Here is a 19,666-nt window from a genome sequence, read left to right as displayed (position 1 = left end):
GATGACGTCAAACTACTAAGATTGTAACTCGAACCTTCAGTCCCCATTACAGGGGTTGGACAAAATTATGGAAACACTAGGTAAAAGCACAAAATCATTAGCTACTATAGTGTTGGACTGCCTTTAGCATCCAAGATGGTCTGAATTCTCCTGGGAATTGACAAATATAAGTCTTGGGTGGTGGATAATGGAATCTGATACTACTCTTCATACAAAAATCGTTCCAGCTCTCGCAGAGATGCCAGAGGCGAAAAACGAGCCCAAATCTCGTTGACCATAATGGCTCTATGATATGGAGGTCCGGCGACTGTGGCGCCAAGGGAAGGTGTGAGACTTTGCATCCTCGCCAAACCGTGATTTGACAACGCCAGCTGTGTGAATTCGGAGCATTGTCAGCTTGGTAAATGGCGCGGTCTTCGGGAAACAATGTCTGCACCATGGGGTGCACATAGTCGGCCACAATTTGTACATAGTCACTGGCAGTGACTCTATCTTTCAAGGTGACAATGGGACCTGCAGAATACCAAGATATGGCTGCCCAGACATCGATTTCCCAGAAACTGTATATGCCGCCATAACCTTTGATATTGTACCTCGTGACACGGCAAATAAATTGGCAACTTCAGTCACAGAGGCACCAGCTAAGTGGCACCAACAATTTGCCCTCTTTGAAGCTCAGTAAGCTCTGGCATGGCTCCGTATTACTAGCTGCGCACGCAGTAAATGACGGAAGTGAGGCTTTCCACCTGTTAGCTAGGTGTCTCATCACACAGCGGAAGCAAAAGAATGTTACGTCACTTCCGCTTTCAACACAAACTATGTCGTCACTTTCACACCTGCAAATCATGTAGTGTTTCCATACTTTTGTCCAACTCCTGTACTTCTTTCTTTCTTTCTTTAGGAGAACACACCCCATGCTTCTGCCTTCCTCGCTTAGGTAAGAATGACATCCTCCCCACCCCACCTGAAGCCCCCTAAGATACCAACATCATGTATCCCAGGTGGCTTTGGGGCTATGTACAATACGCTGTGCATGTGCAGTGGAGTGTCATCGGGAGCTGCTTGCTAGGACCTGGAAGAGAAAGCTGGCTCCAATGATGGCGGCACAAGGCCCTGTGGGTTCCGCTTTCAGCAGATTACTGCAGGGCAATGCTGCAGTTGATGGCTGGGTATGTTATTTAAGTTCCCCCCAGCACACAAGGGAGGAGGGGGTTTAGAGTAAAATTAAACCTGGGGGGGTTAAGTTCCACTTTAACCTGTTGTCACCCAAATAACACATATTTGCAGCCACAAGGGCAGGCTTTAACACCCCCACATGTGCGTTGTTGGGCAGCCAATGTTTCTGTGCTGAGAACAAGCTTACTGCAAGCTCCCAGCACAGACACTGGGCTGTCACAGAAAGCTCTCGGCCCTCACTAATAATCCATAGCCAGTGGAACGACTCCTGATCATGTGACCACTATGACAGCCAAACACAGTAGTCACATGATCGAAAATCTTCCCGCCCCCCAGGCACTCAGAACTTTGTACAAGGACAACGGAGTAGGCGGAAAAGGGTTAAAGGGACTTCAGATGAGACATTTTTGTGGTCATTTAGCTCGTGAGATAAACAATATAAAGCCAAAGACACAACAAACTGACCTTTTCTGCTAGCCAGCCCATGTGCCGAATTTCATGACTTCCAGAGGTTCCGTTTTTTCCCAGCTGAGTTTGGACTTCGGCCATCACCTTGGGAAGAAGTTCCGTCACCGCCCCATGAATTGCGTTGAACCAGGTCTGGGCCGCCGCAGGATCTTTTGCTCGCAGCACCGCAGTATGCTTGGCATCAGGTGAATGCAGTTCTAGATGTCTGCAATACAGAACACATGCGTTTACAGCGGGAAATCCCAGGATCTTCTTAGAATCCCCTGTTCATAGCTCTGGATTTTTAGGATATTTTGCCACACACAGTTGAATAAAAACTGTACATCTTTGGACTAATCTCCAGACAGATATAACAGACACAAATGAATGCAACTCTGTATTCATTAACCCCTTCTTCCCAGCCTTTTAAGAGATAGTAACACCGGAGCATCGTCACCTGCTTGCTCAGCTTCCGCACCATGTGATCACTGTGATTGGATGATTAGATAATTGGAAGCCCATCCTACCAGCTTCCAATTGTCAGTGACGGTGCTGTCAGAGTGCTGGGGGCATGCTGCCAACACAAAACAGGTATGTGTATACGTGGAGGCACAGAATACGGCCAATCTCTGTGCTGCCACATACCGTATTTTTCGCTCCATAAGACGCACCTAGGTTTTAGAGGAGAAAAACAAGAAAAAAATATTCTGAACCAATGGACTGCAGACACAGTACAGGAGATGACCAGAGACTGCGGACACAGTACAGGGGATGACCAGAGACTGCGGACACAGTACAGGGGATGACCAGAGACTGCGGACAGTACAGTAGATGACCAGAGACTGCGGACACAGTACAGGGGATGACCAGAGACTGCGGACACAGTACAGGGGATGACCAGAGACTGCGGACACAGTACAGGGGATGACCAGAGACTGCGGACACAGTACAGAGGATGACCAGAGACTGCAGACACAGTACAGGGGATGACCAGAGACTGCGGACATAGTACAGGGAATGACCAGAGACTGCGGACACAGTACAGGGGATGACCAGAGACTGCGGACACAGTACAGGGAATGACCAGAGACTGCGGACACGGTACAGGGAAAGACCAGAGACTGCGGACACAGTACAGGGAATGACCAGAGACTGCGAACACAGTACAGGAAATGACCAGAGACTGCGGACACAGTACAGGGAATGAACAGAGACTGCGGACACAGTACAGGGAAAGACCAGAGACTGCGGACACAGTACAGGGAATGACCAGAGACTGTGGACATAGCACAGAAGACCAGAGACTGCAGACAGTAAAGGAGATTACCAGAGACTGCGGACCTTTGGGGAGGGAGGGGGAACGGGTAACTGAATTTGACAGGTATCCGCTCCTACTTCTGCGGAGTTGTCCTTCCTTCTTCTTCTTCCCGCGGTGGCTTCTGTGACAGCCGGGTGCCCACTGCGCATGCGGAAGAAGCGCTGCGCTTTGTGAATGGCCCGGAGCCTTCTCGGACCTGTCATGTGTCCCAGAAGACACCGGACCATTCACAAAGCACGGCGCTTCTCGCGCATGCGCAGTGGGCACCTGGCTGTCACAGAAGCCGCCGCGGGAAGACTGCAGCGCTGGAGCGAGGAATAGGTAAGGTCCTGCAGGAGAGAAGAGCTAAGCGGCCGGCCCGATATTCTGACACGGTGGCGGCAGAAATACCGGACTGGACGCTTTACATTCGCTCCATAAGACGCACTGACATTTACCCCCCTTTGTTGGGGGGGAAAAAGGGCGGCTTATGGAGCGAAAAATACGGTATATACATACATCCGACAGGAAGGGGTTAATAAATCTGGAAATGTGTGTTTTTTAATGCCACTAGTGGAAGTGCCTGAAATTGATTTGGTATCAGCCTCTTACTATGCAGCAGCACTGGAAGAAGAAGGGGCAGAACCGAGAGCCAATCAGGTGTGCTGCATGCACATGTACCAACATAGAACATACTGATAGGAGAAGAGAGCAAAGAGATGACCTAATCAGTCTGCTGCTGTTGTTTCACCATCCAATCAGACGGTTGGGGGTGGACAGAGGACATCACTGTATTTCCTAACTGTAAGTAGTCTTGTCTGCTTGGCTGTGCTGTCTGGCAGAGCTGTGGAAATCCCAGCAATGGATGAACAGATATAAAAATCTTCTGACAGGAAAAACATTTCTCATATCTGTATTTAGAGTCCAGCTTTCTAGGACTGTGAGTGTACTCCATGCACCTAGAGATGACAGGATCCACCCTAACTGCTTTAAGGAACAACATGTACTGTATATAATAACAAAATAAATCACATATAATAACCATTACAGTCTGCCTAAGGTGGCAACAAACAGGCCCCAGAAATAAAAACTGGGCCCCCCATCTGTGGGAATACAAACCAACCAATGAGATGTAGATATGAGTGCGTTTTGTATGATTGTCGCTCTTGTTTCTTCCTATTATGTAAGTACCGGTCGGGTTTTAATAAAGAACATTTTTTATGGCAGAACATTATTGCAGATCCCTTTGGCTTTTCTTTGGAGAGACACTGAATAGTGAATTTGTGAGGAAGGTTTGTTTTCTGCCCGGTATATTGTGGCTCCTGGAGGTTGGACGTTCATATGGATATAGCCAGTGTTGCTGAAAGGAATATACCTCTATATATAATATATCTCTACAAATCTGAGGAACGGCTCATTCCAGACAAAGTGTAGAAAAACAGCGTACTTTGATTAAAAAGTTCATTGGAGAGGAGAAAATATATAAAGAAGTGCAGAAACTGATAGGCTGCTCAGCTAAAATGATCTCAAATGCTGTAAAATGGAAACCAAAACGTGAAAGTAAACAGAAAACTGCCATTTGAATGGATCGAATAATAGCCAAAATGGCAAAGACACAGCCAATGATCAGCTCCGGGTGATGAAAGAAGGTGTGACGTTCCCTGTGAGGACTGTTACAATTAGAAGACGCCTATGTGAAGCCAAGCTATCTGCAAGAAGCCCCCGCAAAGTCCCACTGTTGGGAAAACGACATGTGCTGAAGAGGTTACAATTTACCAAAGAGCACATTGACTGGCAAAAGAGAAATGGGGCAACATTTTGTAGACTGATGAAAGTAAGATTGTTCTTTTTGGATCTGCTGCAGACAGTTTGTCAGACGACCCCCAAACACTGAATTCAAGGCACAGTACACTGTGAAGACCGTGAAGCATGGTGGTGCAAGCATCATGATATGGGGATGTTTCTCATACTACGGTGTTGGGCCTATTTATCGCATACCAGGGATCATGGATCAGATTGAACACATCTAAATACTTGAAGAGGTCATGTTTCTTTTGAACCGCCAAATATTCCTTTTTCTTCACTTTTTGTAAAGTAATAACAAATTTGAAACATTTTTCTTTCTGTTTTGATTTGGAATAGACTGTGCAGTACACTCGTGGAACATCTACAAACTACGGGACCTACAAATCTCCACAGGTGACACTTTAAAAGCCTCTACAGGTTACTAGTTTAGAGTGATGCAGGAGGTCTGGTGCTGGAATTATTGTTCTTGTTCTGACGTTCGTGGCGATACCTCACATGTATGGTGTGATCACCATTTACATATGTGTGCTGGATTTACATATGTGTATGTATTTGCACATGAGCACGGGGGGGGGGGGGGGGGAGGGACACTTTAAATTTTTTTTTAATAGTTTATTTTAAACTTTTTTTTTTTAACTGCCCCTTTTTTTTTATAAATCAACTTTATTGCTATGACAAGGATGTACAACATCCCTTGTGACAGCATGGGCTATGACAGGTCCTCTTTATGGAGACATCTGGATCTATCAGACCCCAGATCTCTCCTCTGGCCTCCAATGCAGCTGATCAGACACATATGGGTCAGCACAGTAGCTGGTCGCCAACTGCCCAGTAAACACAGAACCAGAACCAAAAGTGACAAAATCCTTGTTGCTTCCATTTTGTGATCCCACAGAGAGGGAGGAACTACATCAGCTCCTTTCTCTGTGTGTATTGAAGTCGGTGCTGCCGGTTGGAGCGGTCCCAGGATCCCCAATGGAATGAGAGAGCCCAGGAAAGGAATTGGTGGCGGGGGAGGGGGCGGGCATCCCTCCTCCTGTAGAAGAGATGGCAGTCATAACTGAAGGCATTGTTTTATATATATATTTGGAAATGGTGGTCCAGGCATCCTGCAGCCACATCATAGCCAGCGTGGTGGGAAGAACCATTGTTTGAGATGAGGAAGAAGGCAGTCAACCCATCCAACCTGGTTGGCTGGAGAGCAGTAAAGCTGGCTATACACTAGTAGATTGTCAAACGTTCATCTGCAAATCCTTTGTACATGTGTTGACCGTGAGAACATCCGACTTCAAAATTTCTCTTCCTTTTAACACTCAGTTTTGGAATGAAATGTAATTTCCTGAACAAAATCCGCATTCTCTGTTAGAAGGTCATTTATTTAAAGCAATCTTCCATCCTGATCCTTCGAATTTTCTCATCACTACATTTGAAAACAAACATCGATTTGAACCCGCTACCCTTTGGAAATTCAAATCAACACCCAAAAAGAACATTTTCCAACGAACATCCTGGTGTACGGCCAGATGCATTCACCATCTCGTTTACGATGGTTTGCTTGGTGGTGAGCTCCACCAATAGCTATCGGTATTCCAAAGCAATGGATCATAGCACACATGGATGGAGCAATGTGCAATCCTACCAGACTGATTGCTGCTACAGGCTCCTTAAAGGGTTGCTTCACCTTTCCAGAAAGAATGAACAGAATGAGAAGGTGAACAAACACTTGAAGTAGTTACTCCATGCGGACCCATTTATTCCGGTGGTGGTCAACTTGCTTAATACGAAGAGCCTCAAGTGCAGTCCTTGACATTTTAAAAGGGCCGCACTTAAAGAAGAACTCCGGGATAGGCATAAAAATCCCCCATTAGTACACCACCCTACACAAAACACTAAACAGATAATAAAATGTTGAGAAGCTTTACCATTTAGGAGAAAAGTCTAATTGAATTTTCATGACCTCATCTCTGTAATTCAAAATATAACAGTATCTTCTGTACCAAGGAGGAGGAGTAACAGCCGGGATGACATCATATCCTCTCCTCTCTCTGCAGTAAAAGGAAACTACAGTTCCCATCAACCACAGGGAATTGTAGTGAATGTGGGCGGGTCTGTACATGATGAATGTGTCTGAGAGTCTCGGTCTGCCCACCACTGCAAGTGGGGCTGAATTACATCACTGCTTCCTGGAGAAAGAACTACAGAAGGGATGTGCCAAGACCAGTGGCATAGCAGCCACCGCTCTTACAAACAGGAAACCAAGGAACATTAATGGTTTGACTTGAAAATGAAAAGATTATTTCACAGCAACTACTGAATGAACCAGAAGATGGAAGACATATTCAGTGAAGGTAGGAAATCAGCAAGGACATGTAATGAAGGTTTTGCCCAGAGTTCTGCTTTAAGTAAAAGTGGGCTATGGATTGTAGCTGTAAGCTCCAAGGTCCTGTCTCAGGAATAGGCAAGGCAGCCATTTATTAATATGTGACAGGACCATGGAGGTCAAGCTGGTAAAATGACAATAAAAATTTTGTAAAGACCTCTTGTTTTGTTGTCAGGGGGTGGCTGTGAGATGGTCAGAGAGTGCGGACATGAAGCAAGACATGATCAGAGACTGTGGACATGATACAAGAGATGATCAGAGACTGCAGACATGATGCAAGAGATGGTCAGAGACTGTGGACAGGATACAAGAGATGGTCAGAGACTGCGGACATGATACAAGAGATGGTCAGAGACTGCGGATATGAAACAAGACATGATCAGAGACTGCGGACATGATACAAGAGATGATCAGAGACTGCGGACATGACACAAGAGATGATCAGAGACTGCGGACATGATACAAGAGATGATCAGAGACTGCGGACATGATACAAGAGATGATCAGAGACTGCAGACATGATACATGAGATGGTCAGAGACTGCAGACATGATACATGAGATGGTCAGAGACTGCAGACATGATACAAGAGATGATCAGAGACTGCGGACATGATACAAGAGATGATCAGAGACTGCGGACAGGATACAAGAGATGATCAGAGACTGCGGACAGGATACAAGAGATGGTCAAAGACTGCGGACATGACACAAGAGATGCAGACTGCATTTTTACAAATAAAACTTTAGCCCAAAATTAAAGCGAAGCTAAACTCTCTCTCTTAATCAACATTACCTATTTTTAATCCTTTTACTGCTAGATAGATAGAATATACCTTCCTATTTACTTGTTTTAAACTTTTTTGTTTACATTTCTTGAGTTGCTTCTGGTTTCTGGGCCATTATGATGTCATAGATCCCAGGAGTCTTCATGGGCATTTTTTTCCTTTCATCTGGAGGAGAGGAGTGGGGACTTTCTCAGTCAAGCACATCCTCCTGTCTGCATGCCTGAGCTAATGGCAGATGGATTCCAGGAAGTAGAAGCTACATGAATCTTCTGCACTTACTCAAGATGGCCACAGCTGGAAATCTAAAAAGGTGTTTCTCAAAAGTGATTTCTCAACAAAATAAATCCCGGAGACATAGATGGATGGGTGGGCTTGCGGTGAATATTAAAAATGGATGAAATCGCGCTCTCAGTTTATGGCGCTCAGATACAGTTTAGTTCCACTTTGAACTTTTATGCAGATCAGGGATTCTAATTTTAGAGTACTGAAGACAACAGATCAGTAGAACAATCAGGTGACTTGCAATTTTAGAGAAACTCCGTACAACTTTCCTTTAATTATCATGAAAGTGAAAAGGATCCAGTCTGCAATAAACAGCGTATTTCTCCAAATCCAATAATAGACTATTTCTCACTAATTCCACCTCCACGTCCCTCTGACCCCTCCCGCCTGCGATCTCTGAATTTCAGCGATATGACTTTCCTGCGTCTTCATATTAAAAAGAAATGGTCCAGGTAATCCCCGAGTTGTATTCATTCCCAGACCTCATCTGCCAGATGTCATTACAGTCTATGGGAGTGTTTACTGTGTCCCAGGTAATAGCTGTGATCCCAGATAGCTGCCGCCGAGCAGCTCCCATCACCAGCCTAGAGAACAGAGAACCGCAGAGAATTTCTCCCAATTGATTGCTAGAGAGCACGAATGGATCGCTATTTCGGGGCTTCAGACATAAGACCTCCGGCGTTCTCTGATTAGTATGTTCGCTGCATCTGAGGACAGTTGTTGGTGACGGGGAGACACAAACGGACCGTCTCGTTCTCGGAGTGTCATGCACTTGGCCAGGCAGAAAAAAGCCTGAAATGTTTTCCAAATCCTTCACAGAGGCGCCTCCACATGAGGGCAAGTCAAGGTTGTCCATTTATTTGGGATCTGAAACATGCCGGCTTAACCACCAGGGGACCGCCCACAGTACATTTACTGCGGCAAAGTGGCCCCTGAAGGCACGATGACGTTTATAAACATCATCCTGTTTACATGGTAAGGGGCGTGTGCGACCGATCGCGGCCGCGGGTGTCAATTACTGGGTCCCGGCCGGTGATTAGCCACCGGATCCCGGCAATTACCGGCAAACACTGACACGAAGCACAGCTGCAGTGTTTTCAATGCAGCTCTGCTCCCTGTCAGTTTCCAGCACACTGTTCTGGAGAGCAGAGCTTAGCTTTCCATGACAGTGTGTTCCTGTGAAGAACACCCCCCCCCCCCCCCGCCCACTACTAAAACACTCCCTTCACACAGTTAACGCTTTGAATGCCTAAAAATGTTAACCCCTTCCTCCCCAGTGCCATTACTACAGTGTCAGTGCTTTTTTTTTTGCACTGATCACTGTATTGGTGTCACTGGGGATGTCAGTGACCCCAAGTCATTTCCCCCCAGTGTCAGAATGTCCGCCGCAGTCCCGCCATAGGTCACTGATTGCCGCCATAAGTTACTGATTGCCACTATTATTAGTATACAAAAAAAAAATTCAGTTCTGTACCGCCATTTGTAAACGCTATAACTTTCACGTAAACCAATTAATTTACACGTATTGGAATTTTGTTTTAGCAAAGACATGTCGCAGAATACATTTTGGCATAAATGTATGATGAAATTTGATTTTAATTTTTTTACTAGACATGTTTTATAGCAAAGAGTCCAAAATATTGTTTTTTTTCTCAAAATTGTTGTTTTTTTTTTATAACGCAAAACACAAAAAATGCACAGGCGATCAATACTACCGAAAGAAAGCCCAATTCATGGGGGGAAAAAGGATGTAAATTTCATTTTGGTGCAGCGTTGCATGACCGTGCAATTGTCAGTTAAAGTGATGTAGCACCATAACACAAACCGCTTATGTAGCCGCTTCCTGACCGCCCTATAGCAGAAATACTGCTACAGGGCGGCACAGGTGTGCAAAATCACATATATATACACACATGTGATTTGTACTCCCGTGGTTTTCACGCCCCTCCCAGATAGCATCAGATTGCCCATCAGTACACCAGTCATCACATTTAACCCCTTGATTGCCAGGAACACGCTCATACACAAACCTCCATTGTTAGTATAGTGTCTGAACGGATCAACATCTTTGATCAGATCAGCACTTAACCAGCATTCACATTAGTAAAGCGCCCCCAAAAAATGCAGCGTTAACGGGATTAGCCCGGGATTTGCACACAGGCCCGTAGAGCCCCTAGTATCCTTCCAGACGTGCTTGCAAATCCAGATTGGCAGCCCACAAATTCTGCAGCACCCGCACTTCCCCCATTCCCTACCCAACCTGGAATTCAGGTGGAAATTGCAAATTTAACTACTCCCCTTTATTTTTTGGAGCTGTTTTTCACAGAAGATCTGTATGCATTGATTGTGGAACAAAGCATTTTATATGCACAAAAATTTATCGCCGCCAACCCAAATTCAAACCTTGCCAGACCATTCGCAGGGAAACTCATTACGGTTTCCGAATTAAAATTTTTTTGGGACCTAACCCTCAACATGGGCATTACTAAAAAAAAATGTTTCCAAAAACCTCTGTGTAAATACTGTGTGACATAAACAATTGCAACAACCACCATTTTATTCTCTAGGGCTTCGGTTTCAAAATATAGAAAATATCTGGTGATTCTAATTATTTTTCTGGCAAACATTACAGATTTTTAGATGTTGGAGAGAAGTGTCAGAATAGTCTTGGTCTTCAGGTGGTTAAAGGAGAACTACAGCCAAAGCTCTTTTGGCTGCACTTCACCTATGGATCACAGGACTGCAGTTTGTTCTGCACTTTCTAGGTACACCTACGTACTGGAAGTATGATGTAAAAAAAAAGTTTCCAATACTTCTCTTTTAAATAGGATTCCAGGTATTGCTATTTTATACAAAGTTCCATCTTGGATCAGTGTATCTATGCATACATTACCTGGACAATCCTCCTAGAAGCTGGAAATCACTGAGGTACACACCAGTACCCCACTTTCTTCTGGGTCCCATTCAGGGTATCCAGCCTTATGCATTGTGAACACAGGAGGTAAGTCACTTAGCATGGGCACAATTCAGAGAATGCTTTGCATTTTCTGAATGAATGCAATGTGTTCTATGATTGGACAACTGGAGGGGTGAGGTGGTGACATCACGATGTACGGCTCTTGTACAGCCATATGTATGAAGCCAAAGTGAACATGTTGCTGTGTCCTGCATGGACAAACACAGGTTCACTTCAAAGAGGCCCAGGCGTACAAGAGCAAATAGCAGAAGTGCCAGGAGGGGGTCTGACGCATATACACTGCTCAAAAAAATGAAAGTTACACTTTGAAAACACATCAGTTCTCAATGGAGAAAAATCTCCTGCTGGATATCTATATTGACATGGACTAGGTAATGTGTTAGGAATGTAAGGATGCCCCATCGTTTGATGGAAATGAAAATGATCGACCTACAGAGGACTGAATTCAAAGATACCCTGAAAATCAAAGTGAAAAAATGATGCAGCAGACGAGTCCATTTTGCTAAAATTTCATTGCAGCAACTCGAAACGGTCCTCAGTCGTTTGTATGGCCCCCACGTGCTCGTATGTATGTCTGACAACGTCAGGGGAGGCTTCTAATGAGCCGATGATGGTGTCCAGGTGTATTTCCTCCCAGATCTGGACCCGGGCATTACTGAGCTCCTGGACAGTCTGAGGTGCAACCTGGCGGCGTCAGATGGACCGAAACATGATAACCCAGAAGTTTTATATTGGATTTAGGTCAGGTGAGCATGGGGGCCATTCAATGCCATCAATTCCTTCATCCTCCAGGAACTGCCTGCATACCCTCACCACATGATGCCGGGCATTGTCGTGCACCAGGAGGAACCCAGGACCCACTGCACCAGCGTAGGGTCTGACAATGGGTCCAAGGATTGCATGCCGATACCAAATGGCAGTCAGGGTGCCATTGTCTAACCTGTAGAGGTCTGTGCGTCCCTCCATGGATATGCTTCCCCAGACCATCACTGACACACCACCAAGATGGTCATGTTGAACGATGTTACAGGCAGCATAATGTTCTCCACGGCTTCTCCAGGCCCTTTCACATCTATCACAGGGTAAACCTGCTCTCATCTGTGAAAAGCACAGGGTGCCAGTGGCAGACCTGCCAATTCTGGTGTTCAATGGCAAATGCCAATCGAGCTCTATGGTGCCTCTATGCTCTTCAGACTGTGCTGGGAGACAAAGCAAACCTTCTGGCAATGGAACGTATTCATGTGCCATCCTGGAGGAACTGGACTGTCTGTGCAACCTCTGTAGGTTCCTGGTATCGCCTCATGCTACCAGTAGTGAAAAACAGTCAGAAAAGATGAGGAGGGAGATGGTGACAGTCTGACAAATTGTCTATTTGGACAGTGATATCAGTTAGCAATCTCAAAGGAGGACTCAGTACTATTTAAAAAAATATATTGCTTCTTCATTTGTAAAGTAAAGATCTGGTATACCATTTTTCTTGTTTGGGGTTTGATTGTTTCATGAGTGAATACATCTTTACAGGCTTTTAAACCCATGTTGCTTATTTATGATATACTGTACCAGTGTTTGGCACCCAGGGTGCCATCTGGGCTCCCCAGGATGTCACAAACATTGGACCCACTTTGTCCTGGATCAGTGTCATAAGCTGTCATGGTGCAGATGAACTGGCCACCAGCCCAATAACAACCAATGGCACTCTATGGCCAGGATGCACGGCACCATTCATTATTATGGTGGTGGCAGCCAGCCTGCCAGCAAACCATGACTCTGACCTATGGCAGGCACCATGCAGGGCCACCCCCAGCTTTCAGGAGAAGATGGAAGTCAGTCTCCTCCACTTTCTGCTCTCGGCTGTGCTACTGGAGCAAAAAGGTAGGGCTCTGAAGTGAAGAGGGGACTGTGTGACTGGGAGGGGTTCTCTGATTGGGAGGGCTGCGTGATGGGGGATTCATGTATAGGGGGTCTTTTATGCACAAGAGTGACAATGCTTTGATGGGGGCTCTTGTGAATAGGGGGCCTCTGATGTATGGGGGGCCCTGACATGACAGGGACCTCTAGCATTAAGGAAGGGGTGACTTTGATGTGATGAGGGGGCATTTGACATGACTGGGGAATTCTGATATATTGGGGGTCTCTGATGTGAAGGGGTGACTATGATGAGATGGGGAGGGGGTCTCAGATGTGAAGAAGTGACTATGAGATGGAGAGGGTCTCTGATGAGATGGGGGGGGGTCTCAGATGTGAAGGGGTGACTTTGATGTGATGAGGGGGCATTTGACATGATTGGGGAATTCTGATATATTGGGGGTCTCTGATGTGAAGGGATGACTCTTATGAGATGGGGGGGTCCCTTGATGTGAAGAAGTGACTATGATGAGATGGAGAGGGTCTCTGATGTGAAGGGATGACTCTTATGAGATGGGGGGGTCCCTTGATGTGAAGAAGTGACTATGATGAGATGGAGAGGGTCTCTGATGTGAAGGGGTGACTCTGATGAGATGGGGGGGGGGTCTCAGATGTGAAGGAGTGACTTTGATGTGATGAGGGGGCATTTGACATGATTGGGGAATTCTGATATAATGGGGTTCTCTGATGTGAAGGGGTGACTCTGATGAGATGAGGGCAGGGGTGTGATAGGGGGGGACATATGACATGATGGAGGCACTCTTATGTGATGGGGGTCTCTGATGAAAAGCGGTGACTCTGATGTGATAGGGGGACTTCTGACATGATGGGGGTCTCTGATGTGAAAAGGTGACTCTGATGTGATGGGATAACTTCTGACTTGATTTGGGAACCCTGATGTGATGGGGGTCTCTGATGTGATGGGGGTCTCTGATGTGATGGGGGAACTGTGAAGTTCATATCATCAAGGTGGTTGTCTGCATCATCCCAGGCATGGATGTCACATTGATAAATAACACTTACAGTACATTTTTACACTGAGATGCCGACATTCTGCATAGTTTTAAAGGGAGCCGCGACTGAAACAACGTCAAGAAATACTGGGATACGCCACTTATCAATGGGACTTGGAGTCTTGAAACCCCCCTACATAAAATTGCTCTCACGGTCCAAAAATAACCTTCAGTGCCCCCAAAAAACTTCTGCTTTTTCCTATTTTATTTCATTTCCTTTTTACTACTTTGAAACATGTTCTGAGAAAACACCCAAATTCATCAAATATTTGCATTATAAGAAAGGATATCAATCACAGCCTGGACAAGTCAGGAAAAGGGAACATTCAACCCAAGTGACTGACATAGACAAGCGGAGGAGGTTGTAGAACCCGGAATGGCCGCAGATGAACTACAGGAGAAAAAAATAACGGTGCCACAACGGGGGGGGGGTTGAGTTTAGCACATACGGTTACAGGATAAAAATAAGTCATTGATCAAAACTTTCAGCAAAAATATATAAAGTTCTCAAAAGAAAAAAAAAAAAAAAAATAACCCTTCAGTGCCCCTAAATAACTTCTGCTTTTTGCTAATTTGCTTAGTTTCTTTTTTTGTTTGAGAAATCGCTGAAATTCATAAAATGGTTCTACTGCCAGAAATGACCACTTCTGAGTTACTTCTGACAGGTGTTCCTGCCACCAATACAAAAATGGTGATGGGGAGAGAGCTTCAGCACACAGCCTGTGATTGACAGCCTCAGCTCTGTTCTTGTGTTCTGTGTGAAGGGGGGGGTCCCTTCCCTTCCCTACAATCAGCTCTCACAGCTCTTCTCACTGAGCTCTGAAGAGTAACTTCAGCTCCATGCCCCCTGTTTTCTGAAATCTCAAACAAGCTTTATTAATTCTGCACTATGAACAGCTGTAGAGAAGAGGGAGCTGCAGATAAACAAGTACAACGTATGTAGGAGGATTTGTTTCATCTCTGTGTATCACTGGGTGTATGTAAGGGTTTACAACCACTTCAAAAACAGAATCTAAATATGGAATAAAAACAGGGAAGATCGGGTCAATGGTTTGCTTTTTCTTAATTGACCTAAAAAAGGAAACATAACACACTTTGTTTATTTTACAAAATGAGACTTTCCAATGAACAGCTTATTATCAAACACAAAAGTTCAAACACTATTATGTAGAATTAATGATGTCATTTATCAAAATTGTATTACAATGAGCTTCAAGATGAATTAAAAGAACAGGAAACTAATGATATAATTATCTGCAGGTGGCACTTACCCCCCCATGTCCCCTACACATACATGGAACCCCCTCATCCCATGCCACAGGTGGTACTTACCCCCCCATGTCCCCTACACATACATGGAACCCCCTCATCCCATGCCACAGGTGGTACTTACCCCCCCATGTCCCCTACACATACATGGAACCCCCTCATCCCATGCCACAGGTAGTACTTACCCCACCATGTCCCCTACACATACATGGAACCCCCTCATCCCATGCCACAGGTGGTACTTACCCCCCCATGTCCCCTACACATACATGGAACCCCCTCATCCCATGCCACAGGTAGTACTTACCCCCCAAGTCCCCTACACATACATGGCACCTCTCCCATCCCTTGCCACAGGTGGTACTTACCCCCCATGCCCCCTACACATACATGACACCTCTCCCATCCCATGCCACAGGTGGTACTTATCCCCCCATGCCCCCTACACATACATGGCACCTCCCCCATCCCATGCCACAGGTGGTACTTACCCCCCCCCATGTCCCCTACACATACATGGCACCTCTCCCATCCCTTGCCATAGGTGGTACTTACCCCCCATGTCCCCTACACATACAAGGAACCCCATCATCCCATGCCACAGGTGGTACTTACCCCCCATGCCCCCTACACATACATGGCACCTCCCCCATCTAATGCCACAGGTGGTACTTACCCCCCCATGTCCCCTACACATACATGCCCCCCATCCAATCGGTGGTACTTACCCCCCATGTCCCATACACATACATGCGTCCCATCCAATCGGTGGTACTTACCCCCCCATGTCCCCTACACATACATTACACCCCCCATCCCATGCCACAGGTGGTACTTACCCCCCATGTCCCCTACACATACATGCCCCCCCCATCCCATGCCACAGGTGGTACTTACCCCCCCATGTCCCCTACACATACATGCCCCCCATCCAATCGGTGGTACTTACCCCCCCATGTCCCCTACACATATATGCCCCCCATCCCATGCCACAGGTGGTACTTACCCCCCCATGTCCCCTACACATACATGCCCCCATCCAATCGGTGGTACTTACCCCCCATGTCCCCTACACATACATGACACCCCCCATCCCATGCTACAGGTGGTACTTAGCCCCCCATGTCCCCTACACATACATGCCCCCCATCCAATTGGTGGCACTTACCCCCCCATGTCCCCTACACATACATGACACCCCCCATCCAAATCGGTGGTACTTACCCCCCATGTCCTCTACACATACATGACACCCCCCATCCCATGCCACAGGTGGTACTTACCCCCCCATGTCCCCTACACATACATGCCCCTCATCCAATCGGTGGTACTTACCCCCCCATGTCCCCTACACATACATGCCCCTCATCCAATCGGTGGTACTTACCCCCCCATGTCCCCTATACATACATGACACCCCCCATCCCATGCCACAGGTGGTACTTACCCCCCCATGTCCCCTACACATACATGCCACCCATCCAATCGGTGGTACTTACCCCCCCCCAATGTCCCCTACACATACATGACACCCCCCATCCCATGCCACAGGTGGTACTTACCCCCCCCCATGTCCCCTACACATACATGCCCCCATCCCATGCCACAGGTGGTACTTACCCCCCCATGTCCCCTACACATACATGCCCCCCATCCCATGCCACAGGTGGTACTTACCCCCCCATGTCCCCTACACATACATGCCCCCCCATCCCATGTCACAGGTGGTACTTACCCCCCCATGTCCCCTACACATACATGCCCCCCCATCCCATGTCACAGGTGGTACTTACCCCCCCATGTCCCCTACACATACATGCCCCCCATCCCATGTCACAGGTGGTACTTACCCCCCCATGTCCCCTACACATACATGCCCCCCATCCCATGTCACAGGTGGTACTTACCCCCCCATGTCCCCTACACATACATGCCCCCCCATCCCATGTCACAGGTGGTACTTACCCCCCCCAATGTCCCCTACACATACATGTCCCCCCATCCCATGTCACAGGTGGTACTTACCCCCCCATGTCCCCTACACATACATGTCCCCCCATCCCATGTCACAGGTGGTACTTACCCTCCAGGGTGACCTCCCTGCCCGCCCTCGTCACGTGTGTCATCCCGGAGGTCGGTGCCAGTGACGGAGAGGATGGCGCCCCCGACAGAGGGAGTGGGTGAGGTCGGCGGCCAGCCCGCGGAAGATGTTGGAGATGAGGACGGGCATCTTGTTCTCCCGGCCCCCCTTCATGGATCCCCAGCCCGCCCGGCTCCACCACCCGCACCGTCCGCTTCTGGTTGGCGATGGCCTCGGGCTGGGGGGGCTCGGAGGGGCCCCGGAACGATCCATTGGTCACCCCGTTGTCCCCGGACCGGTCCGCGCTCAGCACCGGGGAGACCTCCGACAACTTCCCCGCAACTGTATACCAACCGTCCCGGAGCAGCACCTCCACCCCGCCTTCTACCGCCATCCCTCCATACTGAGCACACCGACGACCAGCACGGAGGAGGAGACACACCGGGGAGGATGGACGGACACCGACACCCCACCGGCACCCCGCCCGCCGGACACACAGGGGTTAATGAGGACAGCCGGGGATGGAGAGCCGGCGGAGCGGGGCTGAGCGGGGGAGACCTCTAGTGTGAGAACATGGGTACTGCAGGCGTGCGCTGGAATTACAACTCCCCACCCACAGCACACACCTGTCATCGTATGGAGAGGGAGGGGATTGTAGTCCTGACCTGCACCAATCCATACACAACACAGGACACACAAAACTTTTTTTTTTACACTAAAACGTTTTTATTTGTATTTCTTTTAACACTAAAACTTTCTTTTTTACTTAACACTAAACTTTTTAAAAAAAATTTTTTAACATAATAATGTTTTATTTTTTTTAACACTAAAACTTTTTGTAATTTTTTTTAACACTACAAGTTAAAAAAAATAACATTAAAACATTTTCTATTTTTTAACACAAAAACATTTTTTGTTTTTATTTAGTTTTTAACACTAAAATTGTTTATTTTTAACCCCAACACTTAAAAAAATTATTTTAACACTACACATTTTTTATTTTTTAACACTTTTTTTATTAACAAAAAATATTTTTTCTTTTTTAACGGTAATACATTTTTCATTTTTTAGCACATAAACCATTTTTTGTTTTATTTATTTTTTTAACACAAACTGTTTTGTGTAAAACTAAAACATTTTTAGCAGTAAAACTTTTTTTATTTTTAAAAACTTAACCTTTTTATTCTTTAAACACTAAACAAATTTTATTTTTTTAACAAAAAAAATTGTATTTATTAACATATTTGTTATTTTAATAACAATAAATATTTTTTTATTTTATCTTTTAACAGTAAAACTTTTTTTACACCAAAACTTTTTATTTTTTAGCACAAAATAATTTTTATCTTTATTTTTTTAGCACTAAAATTTTTCTTAACGATAAAATATTTTTATATCTTTAATACTAAAACTTTTTTATTTTTTAACAAAAATAATTTTATCTAATAACACTAAAATAGTTGTTATTTTCATAACATTAAATATTTTTTATTTTGATCTTTTAACAGTAAAACCTTTTTTATTTCTATTTTTTAATACTAAAACATTTTTTTTTAACACAAAAACATTGTTTGTCTTTATTTTTTCAACACTAAAACATTATCAGCAGTACTTTCCTTATGCTGTCACAGTGTGAGGAAAGTACTGCCCATAACAGGCAACTGTCAAAGCAGACATCTGCACTGATAGTCAGGGCACTGATTATCAGTGCAGCCCCAAAAGTGCTCATCAGTGCCCAGCAGTGCTGCCAACCTGTGCTTGTCAGTGCTACCTATCAGTGCTAATCAGTCAGTGCCAGTCAGTCAGTGCTACCTAATAAAACCCATCATTTCTGCCTATCGGTGCTGCATATCAGTGCAGCCTATTAGTGCTCAACAATGCTGCTCATCAGTTCCCAACAGTGCTGCCAATCTGTGCCCGTCAGAGCCAATCAGCCAGTGCTGCCAGTCGGTGCCTTTCAGTGCTACCTAATAGTGCCCATCATTACTGCCTATCAGTGTAGCATCATCAGTGCCTCCTCATCAATGGCCACCAGTGCTGCCTTGTCAGTGCCGCCTCATCAGTGCAGCCTATCAGTGCCCATCAGTGCAGCCTATCAGTGCTCCCTATCAGTGTAGCATCATCAGTGCCTCCTCATCAATGGCCACCAATGCTGCGTCATCAGTGCCGCCTATCAGTGCTGCCTATCAGTGCAGCCTCATCAATGCACATCAGTGAAGGAGAAAAATTACCTGTTTGCAAAATTTT

At 46.0% G+C, this 19,666-nt stretch overlaps 1 protein-coding gene across 1 annotated transcript; it reads right to left on the bottom strand.

The window, feature by feature from the left end:
* Positions 1–285: 285 nt before the first annotated feature.
* Positions 286–17,813, bottom strand: LOC149450340 (beta-1-syntrophin-like). Its single transcript, XM_089691999.1, has 4 exons — positions 17,423–17,813; positions 11,283–11,340; positions 1,642–1,849; positions 286–414 (listed from the first exon to the last, which is right to left on the bottom strand). The coding sequence occupies exons 1-4, from the start codon at positions 17,811–17,813 to the stop codon at positions 286–288; spliced, it is 786 nt and encodes a 261-aa protein (XP_089548125.1).
* Between the last annotated feature and the right edge of the window lie 1,853 nt (positions 17,814–19,666).

Source organism: Staurois parvus, unplaced genomic scaffold (assembly GCF_062004578.1).
Source record: "Staurois parvus isolate SC_StPar_1 unplaced genomic scaffold, SC_StPar_1.0 ptg000575l, whole genome shotgun sequence".
Classification (NCBI taxonomy): domain Eukaryota; kingdom Metazoa; phylum Chordata; class Amphibia; order Anura; family Ranidae; genus Staurois; species Staurois parvus.
The sequence above is the reverse complement of the archived record's forward strand: the minus strand, read 5'-3'. Positions and strand labels throughout refer to the sequence as shown.

What these genes read in the sequence shown, in the direction of transcription:
- LOC149450340 (XM_089691999.1), bottom strand. Translation starts at nt 17,813, where the DNA reads ATGGCGGTAGAAGGCGGGGTGGAGGTGCTGCTCCGGGACGGTTGGTAT. An exon ending in CAGGGAGGTCACCCTGGAGG is followed by an intron (nt 11,341 to 17,422) that starts GTAAGTACCACC and finishes TTGTCCATGCAG; the next exon opens with GACACAGCAACATGTTCACT. An exon ending in CTGTACAAGAGCCGTACATC is followed by an intron (nt 1,850 to 11,282) that starts GTGATGTCACCA and finishes TCTGTATTGCAG; the next exon opens with ACATCTAGAACTGCATTCAC.